The sequence below is a fragment of the Manacus vitellinus genome, unplaced genomic scaffold, assembly GCF_001715985.3.
Source record: "Manacus vitellinus isolate BGI_N305 unplaced genomic scaffold, ASM171598v3 scaffold_30_pilon, whole genome shotgun sequence".
In the NCBI taxonomy this organism is placed as follows: Eukaryota; Metazoa; Chordata; class Aves; order Passeriformes; family Pipridae; genus Manacus; species Manacus vitellinus.
The window spans coordinates 7,714,191-7,741,730 of NW_021940291.1; the positions used below are offsets into that span (position 1 = coordinate 7,714,191).

The following is a 27,540-nucleotide window of genomic DNA, read 5'->3' on the forward strand; positions in this document are numbered from 1 at the left end:
ACAAGCTTCAAGGATTCTGTAACTCCTGTTGATCAGATTCTGTTTCACAAACAAACAAACAAACAAACAAAAATATTGCCATGTCTATGCATAGAGCTTTCTTACACTTTGAGGGGAATTGTGACTTTATTCAGTTATAAGGGGAAAAGGTACAAATTAACTAGAGCAGAAACAGACTGCGATTACTAAAAACGTGTGTTTTACACTTGCCCTTTGAGCACTTTGTTTAGTTATATGACTGATAACAAAGGCACACAATCAAAACTGCATCACAGCCTTCAGAACACAACTCGCCAAGCTGCAAAAAGCAGATTTGGTTTCTTTTGCAGATGGTCTATGAGTCTCATGTGGCATCATATTAAATTATAAAGGCAGTCAGTCGCTTGTTCTGAAGCGATGCTCCGAGCCGAGAGTTGTGATGTGCTTGGACCATTCTGTTGGAAAACAGGCTCTAAAGTTAATACAGCTTCTCTGAAGAGCAGCAGCAAAGGGGCCTGCAAGGGGCTTCAAACACCTTAAGGACTGCAGTCCCCCCTGTGATGCACTATGAGGGTGGCCCAGCGACCCCACGATGGGCTGTGGAGCGTTTTGCCCTAAAGGTAGGAGACTAGACTGACTTGGCTTCTGTGATACTTTAGGAGCATTGTTTTCTGACCTTGTGTATTTCAATGGCAGTTATTTTTGGTTTGTAATATTTTGGAGATAAGAAGGGGAGTATGTTTTCTTCTTACCCTTGTCAGACTTTGCTTTTCCTGGGTAAAAGAGGAAGAAAATACAGCAGTTAATTTTGAATGCTATTCCATGAAAATATTTCTGCAATATTAGTGAGATAGAATTAGCTATTTCATTCTAGTGGTATTTCATAAGAGTATGTGTTTCTGTTAGCTTCAGTTTGGTACAAATTCAGTCCTTAATTAACACTGGCTCCAGTGTGAAAACAGTGATTTTTATCAGCTGAATTTCCACTCAGAGCAAGCTGTAGTTGAAAGCATTCTTGGGATAGAAATTTTCAGATGAGCTATGTGTTATGCAGTAGGTAAGTTTTAATATTTGTGCTTATTAAAATGAAAATTTTGTGATACTGTATGCTTTCTAATAGGAAGAGCAACATAAACTCATTTATGACATCAGCAACAGAAAGCTGCAGATTATTTCTGAGAAACTCCAAATGTGTCAGTGCTATGAAGTAAAACCCATTTAAGGTTATCTACTTAGATTATTGAGTTGCAGGTTTTGGTACATTCACCTGCAAGGTAGGAAATACAGCCACAGCTACTATTGATATGATTGCTCTTCTTGCTGAAATAGATACATTAGTAATGACAGCAACCCATGAAATGCATTTGACAGGTAGGAGCTTACACAGTGGTGTTTCCCTTGTCTGACAGCTCTTGACAGGTGGTAGCAAGTGCTGCTCCAAATTTACAGCTTGTTTGGGATTTCTTGGAAAAGACAGTTGTAATGCATGTGCAGTTCAGAGCTGGTCCTCACAATAACATGTGAACACCATAATCAGATGAACTGTTCAATAAAGTACTTTATTTTAGGGCATTTGGAAATTGGAGCAGCTGTTTGAGTTTTATGAGGAAATAAGGAAAATTAGGAATGCACAGGAGGGTACTGGGCAGGGCCTGTGAAAGGCAAGGCACAGGGATGGATGAAAATCATTACTACTGGTTATATGGAAAGAAGGGTGTTCTCTTTACAATGACATGGGTTTGGAAAGCAAGAGTATTCTTGTCCACTCTGTGTCAGGCTAAGTGTAACATTGCAGACAGGTAAGGCTGTATTTTCAAGTGCCAAGCTTCCATTTTACAAGTGCAATTTATGTCTCCAGAAAGGAAACATGTAGATGTATTCCATCATCTGAAATTGCATCACTTTCTATGCTGCAGAATGGGGATAATGCTATTTTTTTCTGTTGGTGGGATGTTAAATGAATTAATTCTGATTAAGGGATTTGAGAACCTAGACTGGAAAATGTTCATTTATTTCCTGCACAAATTGAGAACTAACTCTGCTTTCCTAGGCCAAACATAGTTTCCAGCTTGTGCTACCAAAGTCCTGTCTTGCATCATCATCTTACACTTTTGTGTAAATATGTTTTAGGAGAATAGCACAGCCATACTACTGATCACACCACACTGTGATTTATGCCAGCTGACCGAAGTCCTCCCTCTAGCCAGGGATTGCCACAGCCCTAATATCTCTGTCCCTGAAATGGCCTTTCAAGCTGTATGGCTGGGAAAAAGCAGGACTTCCACACATCAGACCTGCATCCTGCTGGTGCAAACTCCTGTGAGATAAGAATGGGGAAGCAAGTTTACCTTTTCTGTAGTCCTTGCTGTCACAGTCAAACCCTGAAGCTTTTCTGCTGTCAAATACCTGTTAACCTCCACGTTGGTGAGAGAACCCCAGAGGGCAGCTTACTCTTCAGTATGCTAGAAGATATATTTCTGCCATTTTAAGGTTTCATTTTTTTGCTTTGACCAAATCTGGCCCATTTTCTTTAAGAATGTAGCTGGGTTTCTGTTGATCCAGCCAAAGCCACAGCCTAGTTTTCCCATGTTGAAGGCCTGTCTTTAGATCCCAATTCCCAAATTAGATCCTGATTCTGTCCTTGACAAAAAACTTCAATTCCCTAGGACATGTTGCAGAGATTTTTAGAAACCATCTGTGTGGTAGGCACAAATAATAAGCATAGCAAGAAACTGAAAATCTTTAAAGTGGAGGGGAAAAACAGAATTAGATGTTGCAAGTTAATTCTCCTTTGTTGTACTGAATCTGAGAACCATGGTTAGATGCCCAGGATTGATGCAGAAGGTAGCAAAAAATGGGCTGCAAACTACCAATTATGTAAATTAGTAATACATCTACATATTTGTATTCATTATTATTTTAATTTCTTTGGGTGACTCTTATCCCATCTTTCATGTGTTTGCTACTTGTCCAACCTCTGTGTCACCCCCAGACTTCATCTTGGTTGACTTTGACACCAAAGTAAGTTCTGGAAGTGTGAGGAACTTCCATAAGATATTAAGGTGGTTTGGGCTTTGTTTTTTTTTTCCTTTTGAGATGTAGAAATTCTTGGCCATTTACTACTAATCTTTTGATCCTTTGTCACAAAGTCATTCCTTGAAGATGACAAGATGCTTATCTTAAAACACAAGTAACTCTGGGAACTACAGTTTGAAAAGAGTGTGATACATAAACTAATTTGCAGTCTCTGAGAAGGAACTTCAACTTTCCAGTAAATGTAGTAATTTTTCTATTTCTTTCAAGAAAAAGCAATCATCTAGATGACTGAGATGCAGTAGGTCTGACACTTAACTTTTTCTCCTTCAAAAGCGAGGCTTATATACACAAGAAGAAAAGAGCAAGAAATTCAGGAAATCCTCAGCTTGCTACTGGTGTGCCCTCACATTCCTATGAACTATTTTTGGGTTTTCTCTTAGGAATAGCTAGAACTTGTTGAGCTGGGAAAGACTTCTTGGAACAGATCCTTGGTTTTGTCTTCTCTGCATGAGTGCCTCATGTTGATGTTGGAATAGCTACTATTAGCTGGTTGGTGATTCACAAAATGAGGCAAGTCAGCCCTACAAAATCAGCTTCTCCACTCCACAATGTTTGGAAAAAAACTGTTGCAGCAAGCTGTTGTGCATATAGGATGAACAATTGCCTCCACTTGCTTCGGGTTAGGACTGCAGCAAGAGGTCTGTCTGCCTCTCCTCTGCAGATTTGTTGTAACTCGAGAGACATCAAAATATCAGTGAGAAGGATAAAAATGCTTCCTCCCTCTGTCTCTGTGTAGCCCCGAGTGCTCTGTGTAATTGTGATGTGCCTCAATTTAGAGATCTGTCAATACTTACCTCAATAAATTGGAAATCTCAGCTGTGGAAGGATTGGTTTCAATAAAACACTTTGAATATAGGGATACCATGTGCACACCAGCAAACAACCTGTGTGTGTCTGTTGCACAAAGACCCTGTGTAAGCATCTGAGGCTGTTTGGAGCTTGCAGGCTGGGATCAGATTCAGCACAGCACATTTTGATAACAACTTGGAATGGTCACAGCATTTCTCATATGCGTGATTTATTCTTCAGTGGGAGTAAAAATCAGTGTCAATTAAACTCTTGTCTATATTTGTTCCCAAAGCTGCCTTTTGGGGTTTTTTTGTCTGTTTTTTTTTTTTCAGTAGGGTTTTAAACACTCCTGGAGGGTAACGAGCTTCTCAAAACATCTGCAGACACTGCTTATGTATTTTAAAAGATGTGTTGAGAGGATGTGTTGAAGGAATGAATGGAATGACTGGTATCTGTGTTAGCTTGACACTGCACCACTTATTACCTCTTTGAAACTACAGGAAAATTCTGAGAAAGAAGGACTGAGTTTGCTCCCTGATTTGTTGTTTTTTACCTACTCAGACCCAGACCAGACATTTGTCAGCCTATGGAGTTTTTTTTTTCCCCTGTTAATTGCAAAAGAGAAAGGAACAGCAAACTAGTCACTGAGGTACTTCAGGGTGGCTTCGGACTTTAAAGAAAACTCAAGGCAATAAGCATTTAATTTCTACTGGATACATGAAAATCAAATCATAGCATTTCTCCCATCTTTTTTGTGAACAGCATTACTCCTGTTCTTTTTGTGTGCATGCCATGTTTGGTTTAATGGAGAAATGAGAAAAGAAAATAGATTCTTTTTTGGAGACTGAGTACTAATGTAGAAACATTAAAGACAGGCACATTGTTGTCAGCCAGTTTGCATATTTATTTACTTTTACAAATGGTTGGCTTGGAGTCAGCAGTTAATGGAATGAGAATGATGTTCCTGTACAGATCATTTCCTGAGAAACATTTTCAATTACAAACATATCTCTGCTTTTCTTCCCTCATTTGTTATGTCTTGGAGAATAAATGGGGAGTAGCATTTACAACTCAAGGTTTATGTTCTGAAGACAATTTTAACAATGATCCCCACATAAAAAGGCCCTTTTGTAGTTGCAGACATATGTTTATGATGTTTTGTGCTGTGAATATCAAATTTCTGGTGGACGCTGTGTCACACTCTGCAAACTTGTAAACATCTATAAATCCATTGGATCATTTTAGTGCCATGTGTTATGCAGATTTATTGTCTTTTGTGTGGATTTCTTTTGTTTCGGAGTTAAAGCTGAGCTGCCAGAATCCATGTTGGATGAATTATGTATTCCAGAAAATTAGGCAGTACCATTTTAGATTAATATTTTCTTTTCTCTTTGTGGACTTACAAGATGCACACACACAAGTATTTGAAATTAACATTTTGGATGGATTGCCCAGAAAGCAATTGCATAAGTTTGCTTGACTAAATAGTATCATTCTGCAAAAGCTTAAACTAGGACTTTTTGAAAATGTTTTTGCTGGGTTTTTTTTCCTCATTCTCTACCATCTTAGGTAATTTTGATCAGTTTTCATATTTACCAGTACAAATCCAGAATTACTCCACTGGAATTATATCAGCTTATAGAACTGGAGTATGTGAGAGGGAACAGGAATCCCACTGAGCCAGTGATCTGGTATAAATCAGCATAAATCCACTGAAGTCTGTGCAGATACACTCATTTACACTCAAGTCTGCATTGCAGGCCATCAAATTGGTAGAAGTAAAGCTACTCTTGTGCAGGAGTGGTTACAAAAACAAACCACCACGGTCATGGGCATTTACCAGAAATTTGCACCCAGTAAAGAGAATATGAAACCAAAAAGCAATTCTTCTAAATTTGGCTCAATTGTAATTGAGTGTGTGTCTTACACAAGAGCAGTAAAGACAGTTCTTGAAGAAAATCAGCATTCTTCTGAACTGGCTATGACTTCTGGCTACATATATAAATGTATGTAGCATAGGCATGCATGTTTGCATGTGGGCATATATACAAATTTCCAGTGTTATTCTGGCAATATGAATGCAGCTAGCATTCCAAATGGTCTAAAGAATAAGCTTAAGACAGAGGCATGACATGTAAAGCTACTGCCTACCATAGCGATTTAAAATATCAGATATTTTTTGACTTTTTATAGAAAGCTTAAACTCTTGGAGTCATGTGAATGACTCAGCTTCTACAAAAAAAAAAACAAAACAAAACAAAACAAAAAACTAAAAAACAACGAACCCAACGAAAGCACATGCAACCTTCAAAATGGCAGAGAAGACCTCGAATGGAAAACTCTTAGGCTGCAGAAAGAAAGCAGTTAAAGAACTGCAGAAATGTTGTATACATTTATGTAGGTGTATGTGCATATGTTTAAATCTCCTGGTTTTGAAAAATTGAGGTCAGGGGCATTGTGGCATTGTGCTCCTCCAGCATTAGGGCTCAGTTCTAGTTAGTCACACACTTCCAGAATCGATCTGTTACTTTTGTAGCACTTGAGTAATTTTAGTTTTGTAAGTACGGGATCAATTACATGGGAAGATATGGCTGTAGCACTGAGAGGAGAGACTATTTAACACTGCATCTTGCTGTATTTATTTTATGATTCTTTGGATAGATATGCTAAAATATGTCTAAACCACAGAGAGTGCATTGGGTGATGTGGCATTTCTGAGCTTGGTTAAATAATGAGATGTGTTTCATTCAAATCAGAATAACGTTAAGCCCTGAATACTAAATAGGGCAGCAAAAAGCCTTCAGCACACAAAATAAACAAGTAAAAAACCCAAATGAAACTGTCTAATAAATACAATGTGGAGCAACAGGCTGCATGCACTAGAGGAATTAAGCCAATTTAAACCGTATGGGCAGTGCTCCACTTTCAGATGTGCTCGGCCTCCAGCAGTTCCAATGGCAGTTGGATGCATGCATCAAAGGGCAGGGCCTGGCTCAGAGCACCAGCGTGGATTTGATAGCATAGGTTTATGACCTTGTAATCCTAGAGCATCTAAACCAGTAAGAATTCCATCCAGCTTAAAATAGCTGCTGTAGCTGCTGTTGATACAGGCCTGCGGGCTCCCCGGCTCTGGGGCCAAATTTGGTGCTGGCATGGTGGGAGGAAGTCTGTTGACAGCTGATAGCAGTGGAGTTACACTTGATTACATCACAAGAAATTTGGCACGTGGAGCTGAATCAGAAGTCTGAGCAGAAATGTCCATTCTTTGTCCAGCGTTAAAACTGGGACTTGTACATTGCCAATCCACAGTGATTTGTCTGGCCCGTGTGTAACTGTTGCTTTTAAGGGTCTTGCTCTAAAAGTACATTCAGACCCCAGTTCCACTCAGCATGGTGACTGGAAAAAAAAACAAAACCATGAAGGACTGGATTTTATTCCTGTGTCCAAAAGGATAAAGTCTCTAATCCTACCAATATAAGCATGACGAGCATAAGTCCCATGGTAGCTGATGAACTGGGCTGTGTCTGGGTCACAGCAGAGGGTGAGAACAGAAAGGTGGTCTTAACTCTAATTACTGGGGTTATCCAGTGGCCAAGCATGCCCCAAGTCAAACAGACAACTCTGTGGATACTCTCCTTCAGAGGAACTGCCACAGGTCCCAGTGCACTGGTCTGGCAACTGATGTGGTATCGATGAACTGCTGCAGGTGCATCCCTTCCTCCCTTCCTGGGGCTTTACACTGTAAGGCTTGGACTGGAGGTTTTACTGATGCTCCAAAGTAATTCCTCAAAGTATTTAAAAAAATTGGAGTATTTTATTTTAATTTCAGCTGCTGCAAAAATTGCCCTACTGCTGTGTTCTTTGTTTTTATTAAACTACTAAGTTGCTGAAGTGATTTTCATGAAAATTAATTAAAACAAATTAGTGAAAGGCAGCTGAAAAATTGATTCCTCTGCTGAAACTGTGGTATGCAAACTCAACCTCAATCACATATTTGTGGTTCCTCTATAAACACCTAAGTGTATAGCAGTGATTTGTCATGTTTGGGTTTTTTTATGACAATTCTTAGAAAGTGAGTCTATACTACATAGTACATTTTCACTCACTTTACATACAGCTTGATGTAATGCCTGTGCTTACTTGATTCATTTAGTAGTATTACTAATCTGTAGTCAAATCTTTGCTCTTCAGTATTGGGAAAGAATTGAAAAGATGCTATAAGGCTCAGGGTTTCTCCATCGTGTTTTCTGCTTGTAGGGAACAGGAGAGCAGGTGGAGTCTTTATTATGGGATTAATACCAACCTGGGGCAGGGGTTGTGCACTGCAGAATGCAGTGGCTGAGGAGGAGCTGTCCTCTCTGCAAACTGGATCCATCTGGGATCTGTGGATCATCTGGCAGTGTGTTGGGTAGGTTCTGCATACGGCTCTGGCAGGTGTGCACAGTGTATTTGCAGTTTGGGTGAGCTGCTTACAGCAGGCTTAGCCCCTGCTGTACAACAAATATAACAGTTGCATTCTAGAACACATCAATGTATTGGTTCCCTGTGTGTGTTTCTTATGATTTTCCTTGTATCTTATGTTCCCTTTCCATGCTAGGATAATGGCAGGGTTTTGTTTGCTTTCTCTTATTTTCAGAAACTCTGGTAATATGATGAAGGTCATGTTATTAAAAGTAGAATGTAATAGTTGTGCACATTGGAGGACAAATGCGGGGAGGTTCAGTGGGCCTTGTAAAGAATTCCTTACATAACATTCAACCTTGAAAGGTCTGCTCAGTCTCCTTGGAGAAATGTCAGCCAGCTCTGCCAGCGGGTTGCTCCCTGGAGAGAGGAACCAAAAGCTTTCATTATTGTCCTTCACTAGGAAAATGAGCTGACTGCTTTCTCCTGTGTGTCTTGCCCAAGCAGAGCTTTAAGCCCTTTGGGAGAGGGGAGCTCAGTGGAGGCAGTTGGCTTGAACAGATTTTAGTTACTATGCTCCCTCCTGGGATTGATGTGAAAACCCCCCATGTTTTCTGCCTAGGAACCTTTGTGCAGAAGTCCTGCAAGAACTAAAGATGTCAAACCAGAAAGACCTCCACGTGGTCTACCCACTGACATTTTTATGCCCATAACCATTTTGAACCAAAATAAAAATAATTTTAAAAAAAAATCAAAGAGGTTAATAAAAGCAACAGTTATTTTCTCCAAGGAGTGCTAACAATTCCAACAACTGCCATTAAGTGTAAACAGTTCCTGAGATTGTACATGCTAGACCAAATTCATCTTTGCTATAACTCCTCAGAACTCAGTGGAGTTACATAAGGGATTAATTTGGTCTGGTGCTCTCAGCCACCAGTTTTAGAGAATACACAACAACCGAGGGAACTATTATTGTCAACATTATTTTATGACTCTTTAGAGCTGCTCAGTATTTGTATTTTACAGATACACAAGCAGAGTGAGTGTGTGGAGTGAAGTTACGGGTTCAGTATTGAAGGCAGTGGATTTTTCAAAGATATTTTTGTTCAGTTAAAAGTAATAAGGATTCCAGCAGCCATGATTGCTGTGAATCTTACATAGATGCCTGAATACAGCTACACAGATTCTTGAAACATGCACAGGCATTTCATCAACATTTCACAAAGCGTAGAAAATATTTGGAAAGTTTTAAGTCCTGTTATCACACCGACTGATTATCACAGTGTTCATGTGAAATTTAGCTACACTTACTGCACACAGGAAGCTAAGGCAGAGAGGCAAAACATCCAAAAGCTAACCTATGAGTCAGCCACAAAACACAAGATCTCTAAAGTACTTTTCTGTTTTCTCCCAACCTAAATTGTTTCTGTAATTTTCAGAATAAACTGAGGAAAGCATCAGCCAGTAAATCTGAACTATTGGATGGTGAATCTGGATCTGCACGTAAATCAAATACTTTAGTTCACATCAGAAGGTGCAGACAACTATTTGAATCTACAGGACATATGTAGGATCATTGAATTAAGTTGTTTAAGTTTAAACTATGACTGGAACAGATGTGCTAACAACACCTTTTAAAGGTCTGTACTCTGGAAACTGAGTGATCAAAACAACATTTTTTACTTGCCATTCATAAGACAGCAGACAGCAAGCCTCCTTCCTGGTTTGATAAGCTAGGTTTGCACTGATTTCTTGGTTACAAAGCAAGATACAAACTCGTGAGTTCCCTCCCTGCGCAGTGCTGTGAGTTCTTCCATAGCAGCAGGATTAGTGTATTGCCTTCTTTGTGTTTATTCTTGTCTGTTAAGGAGGCATGTTTGGGCAGGAAAGGAGAGGTTTTGTCTTTGCAACCTACTAAAGTTTTGGGTCACCCAGAGGAATGAATGCTCTGAACTCTACCAGGTGCAGAACTGGTGGCAGTCCTCCTTTTACACCACTTCTCTGGATCTTTCTGTTCTTACGTTCTCAGAGCATTGGCTTTTGTAGTATTTGGGGACTTAGGCTGAGTAAGAACTCATCTGTATTTCCCGACAACTGCAGGTGTCTTCAAACTATGGGATCTTGGATTACTCCTCCTTCTCCTGCGTTTGAGCTCTTTCTCAACCTCTTGCTGGACTCCACACTCAGGCAGTACTTTTGAGGGTTCATCATCTTACACCTGGGTCTTGCTACCGGGATTTCTGCTAAGGAAAGGCCAAGGACACAGGCCAGAAGCATCCCACAGCCTGCTCTGGCTGGGCTGCCTCTGACCTGAGCAAAGGAGGTAGCTGTGAGCTGCAGCTGCACCTTCAGTCCTGAGTAGTTTCTCAGTGTGGCAACTCCTCCATGGATATATAGCCAGGCCCAGCTCTGCTCAAGTAGCTAAACTTGAAGCATTTCCAGAGCAAGGGTGACATAGCTGAGAGCAATAATAATTTCCCTCAGCTAAAATGATTCATTAGTGTTAAAACATCAGGACCATTAAAATGCAAGTGAGCCTTTTAAAATTCGAGGACAATGGGCCTTATCCTGGAAAAGATTTGAGGCAATTGCATGAATTCCAGAACCATTACCCACGAAAAATCTACTCATACAAGTAAAGGTTTATTGGCTGGACCTCCAATTTTTGTTAGCTATCCTTTATTGCTGTAATTACACCTAGTGACTTATCTAATAGAGTCATGTTCTTATAAGGAAATTAAGACAACTAATGCTACTTTTAAAATCAAACTGAAATTTGACCAAGCTCTTCTTTTTTATTTCCTAGTATCTGAATTACAGGAAGAAGGAATGAATGCCATTAACTTGCCTCTCAGTCCAATTCCATTCGAACTAGACCCTGAGGACACTATGCTAGGTAATTCACGACAATTTTACATCTCAACATAAAAGCTTGATGTAAAATAAAGTGTCATGCTGTAATAGCTACTAATATCTTTCTTTTAAACCTTCCAGAGGAAAATGAAGTCCGAACAATGGTTGATCCGAATTCAAGAAATGACCCAAAATTACAAGAACTAATGAAGGTAATGAAAAGCATGTAAACACTCTCAGGAAAGTGAAACTATTTTTTGATGCTACCCGGACCTCTTTCATTTGAACACTTCAAAGCACTGGTTAGATATTAATTAAATTAAACCATCTGGTGTGCACATCCCAGTGAACTGGGCAGGTCATTCGCTGCAGCACCTTTCTCTAGATGTGGCACAGAGAGACTTAAGAATTTCAATTAAAATCCTGAGTCTAGATTCTCAGTGCCATCCCACCACCAACATAGGATCACACGGACTTTCCCTCGTCTTTTTGACTCTTGAGGTTAGAACTTCAGCAGGATGCTTCATCAGAATCAACTTCAGAATCTTTTGCTTCACAATAAAATGTTAAAATGCGACTGAAAGCAAGGGAAACATTTCACTCCAGGAGGCACTGAATCCATTGGTATTTGTCTAGACCTCGTGGTGCATTGACACAGCCACCTTAGAAGAGTCTTTCCTGAGTCTTTCCTGTTTGCTTCTCATGGTATTTCAGGCTGTATTTTGAGCCATTGCAATTTGGTATTCTTTCTATTTTCTATTTTCATCATCGTACAAAATGACATGTGTTTTAAATTGCAAATGAATAGTCTATAATACTGCCAAATTTGTGTTTCCCATATAGGTATTAATTGACTGGATTAATGATGTGTTGGTAGGAGAGAGGATTATTGTGAAAGACTTGGCTGAAGACCTGTATGATGGACAAGTTTTGCAGAAATTATTTGGTAAGAAAAAAATATACGTGCACGCTGTTAAGGCACTTTTGTCAATAAGTGGATCTCTTATTCCTACTTAGGAGCCTTGGTATCATCTTACATTTATGCCACTAAGTGATATAAAAATAGCATTGTATTATGAGGCCCTTGAGCAATAGGCTGCACGCACAGTCCTCAGAGCTGCAGGGCCATGTGTGGTGCTCTGCAGTTGATGAGAACAGCACAAAGCCTACCTGGGGTGCTAGAGAGGGAGGGTTCTTGTCTTGGCAACAGTGTTCAGTCCAATTAAATTTATTATCTGCATATGTGCTGCACAAACTTAACCGTGTTACAAGTGGAAAGTAAGTTTGAAGGAAAGGGTATTTTCAGTACAACGGTGGATGTTTTTAATCTCTGCTCATTCTGTACTGTAGTTTATTCACATTGCGAAGTTCCTCTGGAAAGTTGGAATTTCTCTGATTTGATGTCTGGCTTTTAACGTCGCTGAGGTAATGGTGCCCAGTGGACTGCAAACTGAGCTTCAGCTGAGAAACAGATAGAGAAAAGAAACTGCTAATGCAGAGCTGGCATGTGCTTTTTACAGTGCTGGCTTGGAAGCCATTTTCGTAGTTATTACAGCTCATAAAGTCTCCAGTAAATTTCTTTTCAGTATCTTAAATGAATCTTGAAACGTCATGTGAGCACTTACAATAAAGACTACACAGACTATTCCCTTCTATGAATGGTTGAGCTATTGAATATGTTGTGATGGACTGGATATGCCCCAGACTGAGCAATTTGATTCACATGGGCAGACCTCCAGTGACCTCACCCAAAATCCAAAAAATGCATATCAGATGCAGCCTGACTCCTAAATGTCCGTATAATGATCCAGCATTTATAAATTTCAGTGGAATCTTTTCTGTTACCCTCAATTCCTTGTGGATCAGGTCTATGCTAACTGAAGACTTTGGTCTTGTTGTGAGACTGATTCTGAGGAGGCACAAGAAACCCATGGAGACAGCAGTCTCTCAGGCAGGATTAGGATATATAGGAGGATTAGGAGATAGCAGTCTCTTAAACTGGTAGCTCAGGCTCGCTCCCTTTGGGAAGATACTCAGTTCCCTTTGATGAGAACAAGATCAGCTCTTACCAAATAAGATATCTCTTAATGGGATATTCTTTCATAGAAGTAAATTGATAGGTGACCAAGCATTTTGTTTCTGATGTTGTCGTCTTACTGCTAAATTTTTTTTGCTTGCTGTTTAAATTTAAACACTAAGCCATGTATGATAGACATAGCAGTCTGTCCTAATCAGTAACACACCAATTCATAAAGTATTTTAAATTCTACTGCAAATTTTGAGTGCAGAAAAGGGCTGTGGTTTCATAGAAAGAAATTACCTGAGGTTTTATTTGTTTTCATGCCTCCAGAAAAACTTGTTTGCATTTCTTTGGTGCATCCTTCACCTCTGTGAATATGGAATCACTTCACTTTTATCACAAATGGGCCAAGTAAAATTTTTTAATCTCCTGCATCTGAGGTAGAAGCTGGGAGTCTGAGGCTGATGAAATGAATCTGAAAGTTGGTTTTCTAGGTTTGATGGTCTGCTGTTAAAGCCACTCTCCTGCAGAGTGGTACTCTCTCATTCAGTAGCAATAGAAGTAATGGTCCATACCTCCGAGTCTGGTGCTCCCTGAAGGGAGTTTCAGCAAATATTTGTTAGCCAGTAGTGTGGCATAGGATAATACTTGGCCTTCCCCTTGGCAATGTGTAACTAAAGGGAAAATATGATCTTATCTTTAGGTGCTCAGTTGGGGGAAAGTGGCCCTGGAAGAAAACTTAAGATAATTTAAAACTAGGAAGTCTGGTACCTCTTAAATGTACCTCTGGGTGTATGGAATGTCTTTGTGTTCTTCATGGAGTTGACAACTGGTTTTCCTGTTTTTTCTTCTGTCACTTCAGAGAAGCTTGAAAGTGAGAAGCTGAACGTTGCCGAAGTTACTCAGTCTGAAATTGCTCAGAAACAGAAGTTACAGACAGTGCTTGAAAAGATCAATGAGACTCTTAAACTCCCCCCAAGAAGCATTAAATGGAACGTTGACTGTAAGTTGTGTTTGCTATGCTGCTCTCATTTGTTGGCAGCTGGGAGTTTATAGGTGCTATCTGGAATTCTGAAATATCCAATGATAAGGGAGGGCTGAAATCTGTTATTTATGGCAGGAACTGCTCTGAAGGGCATTTCCAGATATGGTTCACTCTTTACTGGTGCTCAGCCTTCAGTTTCAATGACCTGTCCTCTCAGAGTCTGTCAAAGTATGGTGGTTTTGCTCTGAAGACCATGTGCATACCAGCTTAAGTTTTCTGTTACCAAATAGGTTTGTCGAAACAGGCAAGTACCTGAATAAACACAGTAAATAGGCAGAAGGAGGGTTAGGTCCTAGAACTCTTTGTTTGTGTAAAATTTGCAGCATAGATGGGAATAATATTTCCTGATCATTTAAGACAAAATCTGAGCCACTAGTTTTGATTACAAAACTCTCATCAAGGTTAGTTCTGAGTCCTTCCTTTTTTATGTATTAAAAATGAACATAGCAATATCTAAGAGAAATGCCTTCAGTGGCCCAACACGAGACATTCTGGTGCACATGTGTTGCAGAAAGCAGGTTACCAGCTTCAGAAAATTAGGCCTCTTAATCTGTTTTAAGATTGATTTTCAGAATCATTTCATGCTGGGGAATACCTTGACCAGTACATAGCAGTTTCCCTGTCTCCTGTGCCTGTTTTGAGCTGAGCGGTTTAGTGTCCTGTTCCATTCACAACAAACTAGTGAGAGGGAGAGAAATATCTCAAGAGATGAAGAGTGAACATTAGGCGTTCTGACTTGCCCCTTTGTGTGGTCCTGCTGAATTTTCTGTCCCCTTCTCTTTTGAGCCTCCCCCCAGGTTTTTTCCATTCTCTGTTTTGCAGCTGGAGGCAGGGTGTGTGGAGTGGCCCAACAATTTAACTTCTAGTTTTAATTTAATGTTTTACATGTGTTTTAGAGCTGAAGTAGAGATAGATAGCAGCAGCTGGACCCAGCTGTGGCACACACCAGTGCCAGGCAGGCAGACATCTTTGTAGTGCTCTCTTAAAGCACCTCATCCATGACCGCTGGCACACCATCAAAATTTGACAGCAATGCCACATTTTATATGAATTGGTATCTCCATGGTATAGCTGAGACTTGCATTAGAAGATAATGAAGAAGCATATTTTAGTGCTTTACCAGTGAAGTGAGGTAGGAGTTATTGGTTAGTTCAAGACAAGAAACGTTAAGTGCACTGTACCATAGCTATAAAAGACCATTCAGGAATACTGCTCTGAGGAATGCAAAAACAAAATAGAAGAAGAAAGGCAATAATAAGAATTAGAAATTATTCACTTTCATGCCAATGGCTTGATACTTGATTAAGGATTTCCTACAGCACGGCTTTTGATATCTTGTAAGTTGTGTTAGTGTTAACTACCCCTATGAAACCTGCTGTGAAAAAGCTTCAATAACAGAACTATAACAACTTCATGAGGAATGTTTGAGTCATTGAGTTTAGTAAGTTATTGCTTAAGTCTTCTGCCAAAATAGGCTCATTTATCATCCTGCAGACATTGTGACACTTAAAAATGAATAAGTGCATGTTATGAGTACAAAAATATCTTTCTGATAGTCCATAAATCCTCATTGAAATAAAAGGAATAAAGGAGAGGCAAGGAGAACGCAGAGACGGCACTTAAACTGCCGTACGTGAAATCTGGCTTTTGGATTAGCTTTAGATTTCCATCTACATAAGCCTATGGCATCCAGACGTGGTGCAAAGAGTAGCACTTCAGTGCTGACACACGTTGCTGACTGGGTCTCATTCTCACAGCCTGTCGAGCAGGAGGAGCTCAGTAGAGACAAGGTGCCCTAAAAGTGCCCCCGGCTCCAGGTGGTAAGAGGAAAAGAGTCCCATAATCCCTACATCCTAAGAAGTAAAAAAAATATGTGCCCCAGTTACTTTGCAGTTTGTAACTTGTGCTTTTGATATCTATTTCAGCTGTTCATGCTAAAAGTCTCGTAGCAATACTTCATCTTCTGGTTGCATTATCTCAGTATTTTCGAGCGCCAATCAGACTCCCTGATCACGTGTCCATTCAGGTGGTTGTTGTGCAGGTAAGAGAGGTGTTAAACAGCTCTTGGTAGTGTTGTGAAAATGACTGAGGGGTTTCTTGAGAAATGCATCTGGAGTTTCTGTTTGGATGGGCATGTGTGTGTCTCTTTGGCCGGCGAGAAACACGTGTGCATCTTCTCTGCTGACAGTGCTTCAACCAGAAAAAGGCAGAAGTGCTTTCCCAGATTGAGCTGGGGCTCAGAATATCTTATTTTGATTGTGAAGTGGCCAGACTGTGACATTAAAAATATATGAAGCATTATTATTGTTGGAATGTGTTTATCACTCAGTGTGATCTCTAGAATTATTATTTTTCCCATTTTTTGACGGTCTTCTCACTTGTGTAGAAATTCAAATCATTCTTGGCACTGAATGATGAATTGTCACTGTTTATTACATTCAGATTCATGTTAGGTGACTAAATATTCTTTTTCAGCCTTGTGCATACTAATTCAGTCTGATTACAGTGTTGGTTTTCTCATAAGCACGCAAAAAACTCCCCATCAACTAAATCTTTTTTGTCAGTCAGTCTCCTTATTAGAGCCTCATCCATTCAAACTCTTTATGTTATTCTGTCCATCATTTTTCTTTCAGCTGGACTTGTGCTTGCCCTATCTTACTTGGCCTCTTCCCATTTAATCTGCTTTTCTTTGTCTCCAATTAACTTTGCCTTTATTTTTCATACTGTAACTGTCTTTATTTATGCCTTTTAGCTGATGTTACCCTGAAGTAACTGGTGGAAAGAGCTATTGCTAAAGTTTTGTGTGACTGAAAAATCTGTGAGACAGATCTGAGAAACTATCTGCTCTTTTTTCCAGCATTCAAATAGGACAAGATTAGTAATTTGGGGAGAAATCTGAAGGAGAGTCTGGTAAATGTATCACTGGTGCCTGGTAATGACTCATTGACTCTCAGATTCTGCTTCATGGGTTTCTCTAGAGATAGGGGAACCCCAGAAATCTGCATTTAGGCTTCAGAGGAACATAGTTTTCAAGCACTTTCCTTTGGCTATTGTAGATGTATTATTTACACTGCTTTTCCTCCAAGTTCCGCCAAAACCAACTTAAGAAATCGGGAGTACAGTGGGCAGGGCATCTTTATGCTGAGAAACTAAACAAGAAAAAGAACACAGTCCTACAGTGGAGAAGCAGATCTTCTGCTGTTGCTCCACACATCCAGACAAAATTCCCATTGAAATCAGTGGATATAATTGTCTTCTTGTTTAATAGGCTAATGTAGTTCAACAGCAAATCCACTGAAGTCAGTACAGATAAACCAATTTAAAAACAATAAGTAGTGGGAGAATCTGGCTCACTGCTTTGCCTCTTAGTTGCACAGCTGTAGCTCAGGCGCCAGTGAATTGTGGAGAAAGCGTTTGCAGCAGAATAAAATCCAAGTAATGCTGAAGAAGATTTTGCCCTGCAGACCCCGAGCTGGGTGAAAGCCACTCAGTGAAACTCCAAAGCTGTGCTGATTCCTATTAACAGAGGGTGGGGGCCAGTATACTTACTGTAATTGTTTGAGACATTTATCATTTTTATTTTATGGTGAGTGGGTTTTTTCATGCTTATTTCTTAAATCTGTCTTTCATGTCCCATGGGACTGATTCTTTGTAATGCATCATGTACCTTTTGAACTGAATGGAGGTTTTAATCAACAGTCAGCAGATCCGAAAGCCTAATTTAGTGGTCAGACTTGCACACCTCAAGTTCTAAACTCTCATACATTCTGTAAAGTAAGGTCAAGCCTAGGGAAGCTTAACAAACTCTGTGGTAGCTGGTTTTAAGTTCTGCCAAATATGGTTCAATGAAGAGAACAGTTGAGAGAGGGAAATTAAAAGAACAAAGTACTTTTATGAAATCTTTAAGAAGAACTTAATTCATTTCATGATTTTTCTAGGTGTAGGAACACATAAAATCTGAGGGTTACCATGTTGGCTGGGTATAGTTCATTGAAATAGAAACAAAGATATTTGTGAAACAAAAAAGTGTGCTTGTGCCCAACAGGTTCTTATGAAAGCTTGTTTCCTTTGGCTGTTTTGTACAAAAGCTGTTAGCAATGAGAGTAATATGAAATCTGTGTTATGAGCTGATTTGGGAAAAAATGTGATAGTTGGACCTTCTGTAGCTATTCTGTTATATTATTTTCTTTTCCTTCCATACTAACGGAATGAATAACTTTGAACAAAGCCCAGGCTTTGTCTGATCGTATCTACTGAAACAAGGGAGAGCTTTTTTGGAGAGCTGGATCTTGTCATCAAGTTGCCTCTTTTTAAAAATTATTTATTTATGCCGCCCATGAATGATTAGATGACAGATTGTTTGTGTGCAAGAGACGTAAGTCAGAGAGCATAAGAATGCACTGGCAGAGCAGCCAGAATGGCTGCAGTATATTCTGGGACAGCAATTCTTGGGTGCCTAAACTACTCTTGGGCAAAGCTAGGAAATTAGTGAGATTAGATGAAGGTGTACATCACAAGCTTAGCTGAGGATCATTGGTCCCACAGACCTGGGAAGGTCTGAAATGTTTAAGAGCAGCATTGGCTCCATGTTCCCAAGAAGTCTTTTTCTGAACCTGTGACAAATGTGTTTCTTCTTTCAAGCTCCAGAATAATTCTGCATTTCATTTGGGGCAATTATAAAACATGATCCTCCAGATGAATGGATAGCAACAATACATAGGCAAAAAGCCATCCAAGTAGTGGGAAGGTTTTCAAAGTGTGATTTCTTTCTGGGAAATGAAGTGGTTGGCCCTCAGTTACATAGAACTGCTGACACAAAGGGAGATGAAGAAAAGACCTTTTACATTTCCAGACGTCCTACCCAGATTTCAGATGTATTTTTTAGTTCTAGTGGTAGTTGACAACTTAAAATGGTAAGTGATTAGGAAGATCATCATGGCTTTTTGTGGAGTCTTTCAGGTGTGAAGGAAGAAAATGCCAAGCTTGTCCACTAAAGTCTCCTGTTGTCACTGGAAAGTGCACCCAGCTTTTTTTTTTTAATGGGGAGTTAATTCATGCTTCATTTCTCAGTGACTTTTATAGTTTGCTATTTCAGTTGTAGCCACTGTTGCCTTTAAGGAACATGCTGGACAGTCTTTCAGTCCTCAAAAGGACCTTTTTTTGCTCTCATACTACCAGCCTGGTCACTGAAAAGTACAGATACCATTGCTGTGATGCTCAACTCTTCTAGGATATGAGAGCAATAGAACTTTCGCTGCAGAAGGCATCATTGGCATGTCAGAGTCATCATGAGGAGGAAATAAAAGTTTCCTTTCACCCCGCAGCAAAGGGAAAAATAAACAAAAATCTCAGAGAGGAATTCTAACTGGAATTAGCATGAACTGGATTGTAACTTGAAGTACAAGCACTTACTACTGTCTGTGCAAGCTGGAAGTGAAGATAGCCCTAAATCATATCATTTTTCTTCAGATTTTCAAGATATGTGACAGAAGATATCTCAGCAGCTGTTCTGTGCCCCCTTTTTCAATATGTAACATGCTGGACTCCACTCTGTCTTTTTAACGTTCCAAGGTCCTTCTTGAATGCATTTTTTACTGTATTCAAGATACTTAGTAACAGAACTTTAAAAAATATTGTGGAACCCCCCTGAAACTATCATCTAGCTAAAAGGACAGTTTAGATTACCCCAGGTCCCAGTCTGGAGTGACCCAGAGGGTGCTGTGTTCAGCTTTCTTGCAGAAAGAAAGGTATTTCTTCATATATTTTAGTAATGCTTTATAGAAATAACAGACTCAAGGCTGGCTAAATCCTCAGCACATCATAAACTGAGGACTGCCTCAGGTAGGGATGTGCTATCTTCTCCAAGGCAAGAAAGAGCAGCAGCCCAAGTTCACATGCCGGGAAGGACTTTTCCAAAACGTTATTCTCCTTTTCTACGCAGAAGGCAAGTCTAGGACCAGCATAAATTTATTTTTCTCATTTCCTTTTATGACAGGGAGCGAAGAATCGTGAATAATTGCCTAATGTCTAGACTTTACATGCAGCCGTCAGCGTCCGCCTGACTGGTTTTTTTTTTCCTTTATTGCAAAATTTTAGTAATAACCAGCGAGCAGAATTAACAGGGAGAACACAAAGAGAGGCAGAACATATGTGCGGTATTTACGCCGCCGCCAGATGTGACTGCGATCATCAGCACGCTGGAAACGATGTCAAAACTTTGCAGCTTCTTCGTTTTCCAGCTGACTCAGACAGCAACCATTTGAGTTGGGTTCTGCCATGTTGGGTGCAGCCTCTGGACAAAGCCCACGCTCGGCACCACGTACAAAGGGCTTCTCGCATCTCAGCGTTGGAGTCAATGCTTGTGTTAAGGCAACTGGGGTCTGGAGCAGGCTGGGAGTGTGAATGGAAGCTCCATTTTGGTTTTCCATCAGAGGCAAATAGAGCTCTTTGTCTGGAGAGGAGTCAGGAAAGGGAAACGCCGCGGCGAAAAAAGGAAAGAGCGTGAGCAGGGCAGAAAGAACAAATAGCCTGGGAGCAAGGGTTTTGCGAAAGAGAAGCACGGGCACCATCTGCCAAAACTGTTCATTGAAATACAAGGTTTAATTCAGCTCACCTAGGCATACCTCTACTAAAATACTTACATATGGGTTTAGGTGTTTCGAATGTCTTGCTGAATTGGGGCCTTTAAAAGAAAAGTGAATTAGGAACAATGGAGAAAGGAAAAGAAATACTTCCTTCTGCAGGTGGAGTTTCAAGTTTCTCGTTAATGTACAAAAGAGTTTTCTGAAATACTTGCAAGGTAAAATAATATATTACTGTAAGCTTGTTTAAGAAAAGTTCTTATTTTGCAGGCTTTTTATCTAATTACTTTTGTGGATCACAAATAAATTTTTACCGTACCCTAAGCATTAAACTTTACTGAGAAAAATGTCACTTTTTTATTTTTTCCAGAAACGAGAAGGAATCCTCCAGTCTCGACAAATCCAAGAGGAAATAACTGGTAACACTGAGTATGTCAACACCACTTTTGCCAGCAGTTCAGTAATTGAACACAGATGCGTCTCAGAAACTCAAACATTTGCTGATATTTAGATTTCAGTATTGGGGTTCCAGGGAAGATGATGCATCAGCCAGTGACTGCATTTTAGCCTTTTCAAGAGCTGCAAACATGCATCTAAAAATACAGAAGGGGGAGGAAATAGAGAGGAGGGGAACTAAAAACAGGAGATCAGGGTAGAAGAGAAGACAGAGTGAAGATATACAAAATCTCTACTTTGTATTTATCTACTATTAATTTATTTCTATTTTTATTCTTTTTATTTTTATTTTATTAAATGGTCCTTCAAACAAACAAGAAAGACATGCCTCATTCTTTTCTGTTGGTTTTTACTTGATAAAGAATGAGATTTGTTCAAAAATATGACTATTTTTACGTGGTTTTGACTTTGGGAATGTGACATGACAGTAGTAAGCCCTGTATGTGTCATCTCACTGAACAATTTATAACAGAAAAGTTATTCCAAACCAACAGAGAACAATAGTAGAATATTCTGGTTTCTAACTGAATGGAGAGAAGCTGTACTATTGATTTATTATTATCTGTATGGATTTGTTTATGTGTGATATTTATATGAGGGATCAACTGGAGCAAAATGCTTCAGTCCTTAAGAACCCAACCCAAGTCTTGTTTTGGGTGCAATTGTATTATAGTTGGTGTGTTAAATTCAGCCTTTAAGAAGAGGGGCAAGTTTTACAAAATCGACATGAAAAAACCTTCTTCACTCAGGCAAGGTGTGTTGATTTGGTTCAAAGTAGAAAATATGAGATCTGGCCTCCTGTGAGACTTTAGTGAAACCAAGAGATAGCTGATAGACTCCAGACTAATCCAGATTCTCAGTTGGAGTATCTTAATGAAGGTTTTCTTAGTTCCATGGATCCACTCCAGTATCCACTAAGTTGAAGATCTGACCATGTATAATGTTTTCTTTTGCAGCACAATATCTGTAAGTGAATTATATATAACAGTGTTTTGTTCTTTTTCTTTTCTTTTTTTTTTCCTATAGGGCTTTATCAGGAAGGCATGGTAAGTTCATTTGATTATTATCTTTTCCTTGAGGCAGCCAAAGTATACATTAGTTCTGCAGTGGGTGGTCACTTTGATCAACCTGCAAGGAAGTAGAGGATTTCAAGTTGCCCTGGCAAATATATGCACCACAGGCTATTGTGGCAGTTAGCAAAAGGGAAAAAAAAGCATCAAAATCAGTCTGACCATCTTTAAAACACATTTTATTGCTTTTTAGCACATGTTAATTTGCAGGTGCTTCATGGTTTAACCTCCAGAACATTACTGTAATAGCACTGATGGTTATAAGTTCCCAGCATAATGTAAAATGGTGGCTTATCATGAACCAGCTTGTGAACATGATGATATTCTTACATCCATTACCTACTTACACTTTAAAGACTTGGAGTCATCATTCAGCAGCCCTACACACCATGCAAGGTCCTGTACCTGGCAGGTCTTACTGCCAGGTCTGAGACTGGCCAGATGCCTGGCCAGCAGAAAACACTCACCTGAGCAGCTTAGGTGGAGAATTTAGCTTTTCCTTCTTTATTTTTTACCACCAAGGATTTAGCTTTTGCTTCTTGTATTATTTCAGTGGCTGCCTTGGAGCTGATTTAAAAGGCTTCGTGAATGACTTCTTTTCCCAATGATATCCCTGAGCAGTCTTACTTTGTATAAAGTCTGCCTTCTATAAATGCCTTTGGATCTACTTTAGGGTTTTTTTAATTGAGGAATATGAATGTAACTGTTTATGGAGTCATTTGCTATCATTCGGGTGATTGTCAAAATGAAAAATGCTCAGAAAAGGCTCTGGTGGCTTTTTTTTTTTAATTATTTTTTTCTGTTGTCTTCAGAAGGTCACTACAGTAGCACTCCTGTCATGCTACTGTGGGTCACCCGTACTGCTGATAATGTCCTAAATTGCATATCAGAATGGCCCAAAACATCTATACAAAGGATTGTATTGCAGATGAGTAATCATAGGCCTGCTTGAGTTGCTTAATACCACAATGCAGTCAGTAGCCCATGGGGAAAAAATCTTCATCTGTAGATGTAGTGGCTCTGATGTAAACTCCTGTTGTTCTGCACAAAATGATTTGGTTACTTAGCTACCTGTATCTGGCCGTTAAAGGTTTTATGCATAAAGATACTATTCGTTGTTCACTTTTGAGGAACTGGGTCATTAGGTAATCCAAATCCTACTTGAAAATTATTTTTTTTTTTAAATAATAGAGAAGAAGTTACTAGCAGCTTTTAGCAAGAGAGCAGTATGAAAAATACATGGTACTTGCAATACAGAGACTATATTGAAACATTTTGCTGGCTGTGTTGTCTCAAATGAGTATGTGTCTCAGTAAGTGTTTATTCTGCACTGGAACAAGTGCTGCTCAGTATGTTAATATCACTGAATGTTTTTCAGAAAGAGATGCATTCGACACTTTATTTGACCACGCTCCAGACAAGCTCAACGTAGTGAAAAAGGTTGGAAGGTTTTTATTTTTGAAATACATAATGTATGCATGTGCATTCTTGTGTGTCTCTGTTTGTATGTCTGTAGTGAGTGTGTGTGGATAGAATGTGTAATTGGCATAGTTTGCATACATTAAATACAATTAAGATTTATGCTTAAATATACAAATTCACGATTATGGTATTACTTTTTATTTAATGTTTAGCAGCATGAACTTAACTTTGGAACACACAACAGCATATACTTACCAAAGGTTCCTTCAAAAAAGTTCTCACAAAGTGTATGTTGAGTACAACCCAACTGGTACATTGACTGTACTGATGCCAAAGAGATACCCAGTTTACAACTACTAGAGGCCTGACCTAGAGTATTTTGGCTGCTGTCAAATTTGAGTGGAGTCCAATTACCTACTTCTCTGTAGTCTGCTGCAAGTGTTTGTTTTCTATGTTTTAACAGTATATTTTTTTTACATTATCACACTTGTTTTATTTCTGTTCTTCGTTCTTGGAAAAAGAATTTTATTTTTTTTTTAGTGTCACATTTCAGTTTTAAAACTTAGCGACTGTGTTACAGTCTCCTCACTCGTGCATTCTCTTCTGAGTGGAGTTCACACTGATTGTGTTGGACTGCTGCCCTACTGAATAGGCCTTCACTACACTGTTTTCATATTTCAGACTCTCATCACCTTTGTGAACAAGCATCTGAATAAGTTGAATTTGGAGGTGACTGAGCTGGACACGCAGGTAGAATTTTATAGCCTTTCTTAAAGGGAAGAGATAGTTGCACTATGATAGTTGCTCTATGCCCCCAACTTCACCCAGAAATTTCATTGAATTGTTATTGATTGAGCTCTAAGTTGTTATTTCAGCATGAAACCCTTCATTTCTAAATATGCTTATATGAGGAACATCCTCACCAATTAAGCATCTAAACCAACTTTTTACTTTCACTAGCATAAAAATTAATTAGCAAATGCTACCCTTTGGGTGCTGCCAAGTGCTGTAAGGAGAACCTGCTTGTTTTGGTCAGGAGAGAACTCTGTTTGCTTGGTTTGATCCAACGTCAGGCTGAGCAGTTGTTTCCTGCCTACCTTTCCACAAGCACGTGGTCACATGGGATTACAATGGCTCTATTCAGTGAGATACATTCTCCAGAGTAAAGCTACTCAAGTGTACAGGCAGCTGTACAGCTGGGCTGCAGGCTTGATTGCACCACGGAAATAATGTGGTGCGTGCTCTTCTTTCTTGTCCTCAGCTGCTAAATTGGCTGAAAAGGAGCTAAAAGAAAAGCTTAATCCTGCTGTATTAATACCTCCCCAATTGCAGCAGTTATCATAAGAAAATTACGGGGTCAGGCAGGAAGGGGTGGTATCTGCACTATCAAAAAAGCCCAGGCGTCTTCAGGTCAGGCTTTATTTTATGTCTTGATTCATGTTATTAACAGTCTCCGCTTTATTTAAATAGCTACCAATCTGATAGAGATTTTTTCAAAGGTAAAATCAAGATTTAGATGGAAATCATGTGTAAAGGCTTTCAAAAGGGCATTCCCTATACCTGCTTATCGTATCGTTTACTTTGGGGAAAAATGTATTATTCAAATGTACCTAGAAACTCCTTAAGCATTTATGCAATACAGTATTCCCTAAGATGAGAAGACTGTGTTTCTACCAGTTGGAAGAAAATTTCCTTACCTCAGGAAAGTGATGGGTTGCTTCAGATAACTCAGTTTGAGTGTGGAGATACCTCAGTGCACTAACAGACCTAATGTCACAGGGGTAGAATTGAGAGGCCTTTGACAAAACCATGAAACATAAAATGTTTTGGGTTGGAAGGGACACATTCCACGAGACCAGGTTTCTCCAGGCTCCGTCCAGCCTTGCCCAGTTCCAGGGATGGGGCATCCACAACTTCTTAGGGCAACCTGTTCCAATGCCTCACTGTCCACACAGTAAAGAATTTCTTCCTAATATCTAATCTAAACCTGCTCTCCCTCAGCTTAAAGCCATTCCCCCCTTGTCCTGTCACTACATGCCCTTGTGAAAAGTCCCTCTCCAACTCTCTTGTAGTCCCTTTAGGCACTGGAAGGTGCTACAAAGGTCTCCCTGGAGCCTTCTCTTCTCCAGGCTGAACAATCCCAGCTCTCTCAGCCTGTCTTCACAGGAGAGGTGCTCCAGCCCTCTGATCATCTTCGTGGCCTCCTCTGGACTCGCTCCAACAGGTCCATGTCCTTCTTATGGATGTTGCTATTTTTTTAGATAGAAATGAACATATATCATAGCAATTAGATATCTTCCTCTGTAATTACAGACACTTAAAATTAGACATAACAGAACTAATTAAATAGCATCAAAGAAGTGAGACGACATCTTTTAGATGCAATTTACAATATTTGTTTTAGTAGTTTGTTGACAGTTCTGCATTAGACAATATATATCTTGTTCATTAAGAAAAGCAGTGAGATATTTTTTCAGGAAATGCACTGAGAAATGTCTTTTTTACAGTTTGCAGATGGTGTGTACTTAGTCCTCCTAATGGGTCTCCTAGAAGGCTATTTTGTTCCCCTGCACAGCTTTTTCTTGACTCCTGATAGTTTTGAACAAAAGGTAATTAGATAGTATTTTTCTGTTAAAAACAAACAAACATATAAACATGTCTAGTTTTTCAAGGATGGCATAAATTTTTCCACATAAGTTTAATGTTGATAGTTGAAAGAAAGGACTGTACTGGTAACCATTTCCAAGCGTTTAAAAAATCTCGGTATAAATGCTTATCTGGAATAAAACAGAAAATTATATTAATGATGGTGTGGTTAGCAAGTACTAACAGATTTTGGCAGCCACTGTGTGATGCTGTCATTGAACAAGACTTACTGTTCATTAAGTGCATATAGGGTTACATACAAGAATTGATGACAGAACTGATTTTTTTTTTATGCCCAAAATCCAAGACACATTTAATGTTTGAAAAGTTTAATGGGTTTTGGAAGCATAAAGGCATATATGTACAATGTGTCAATTTGAGACCAACCATTACCTCAGTGTCTGTTGCTATCCAGGCAGTTCAGCTGTCTGTTCAAGACAAGAGCACTTCATGGGCCATCATGTTCCAATTTTTATACTTGAGGGAGGTGGGCTAATGTTAGTTTGTATGTTATCTTTCAATTAATTTTATATTTCTGAAATCACCATCAGCCTAAAACACCAAAACAACGGATTGTCTGGATTCCATGAACCAAATCTTCTGTTCATAAATGAAGCCCTGACTGTTTTTTCCTTCTGCACCTTTAAATAGATCTTGTTTTGAACATTTGTACTATAAAATATAAAGTTCACAATAGTGACTACCTTCATTATATTACTAGGTCCTCAACGTATCCTTTGCATTTGAACTAATGCAGGATGGTGGATTGGAAAAACCAAAGCCAAGACCAGAAGGTATCTATTCTACCTTTTTTGTATCTCCTTAAAAATTTGCATTGGGTCCAGATGCTACAGGGTTATGGGATGGCTAAGTGAAGGTTAAAACATTAATCAAAGAGCAAAAGGCAAGATACGTTTTGAGCTGCTCAAGTAACTCTGTATTTTAAATGGCTGATAGATACACTTTTTCAAATTCTGCAGCAGTTCCTTTCTTCAGTGGCCTGGGTAAAATTTGTATGACCACATATATGCAGTAATTTTCAAATATTCACTGAAAGGAAAAGAATACAGGTGTGAATGGTGTCACTGTCAGATATGAATTGCTACAATTGCTTCATTTTCCCCCATACCATATCTTCATACTAAACCTCAAGTATTCCAATGTAATTTACAAGATTTTCAC

General features: G+C 39.3%; 1 protein-coding gene across 1 annotated transcript in view; it reads left to right on the forward strand.

The window, feature by feature from the left end:
• Positions 1 to 246: 246 nt before the first annotated feature.
• The window catches only part of PARVA (parvin alpha), a 35,272-nt gene continuing 7,978 nt past the window's right edge, over positions 247 to 27,540 (forward strand). Inside the window, exons 1-12 of the mRNA XM_018076098.2 lie at positions 247 to 599; positions 11,072 to 11,161; positions 11,260 to 11,330; positions 11,962 to 12,064; positions 14,001 to 14,141; positions 16,109 to 16,224; positions 21,135 to 21,193; positions 22,247 to 22,266; positions 23,669 to 23,730; positions 24,394 to 24,462; positions 26,220 to 26,321; positions 27,080 to 27,152. Coding sequence (XP_017931587.1) covers positions 572 to 599; positions 11,072 to 11,161; positions 11,260 to 11,330; positions 11,962 to 12,064; positions 14,001 to 14,141; positions 16,109 to 16,224; positions 21,135 to 21,193; positions 22,247 to 22,266; positions 23,669 to 23,730; positions 24,394 to 24,462; positions 26,220 to 26,321; positions 27,080 to 27,152 — 934 coding nt within the window. The 5' untranslated portion in view covers positions 247 to 571. The remainder of the gene's footprint in view (positions 600 to 11,071; positions 11,162 to 11,259; positions 11,331 to 11,961; positions 12,065 to 14,000; positions 14,142 to 16,108; positions 16,225 to 21,134; positions 21,194 to 22,246; positions 22,267 to 23,668; positions 23,731 to 24,393; positions 24,463 to 26,219; positions 26,322 to 27,079; positions 27,153 to 27,540) is intronic.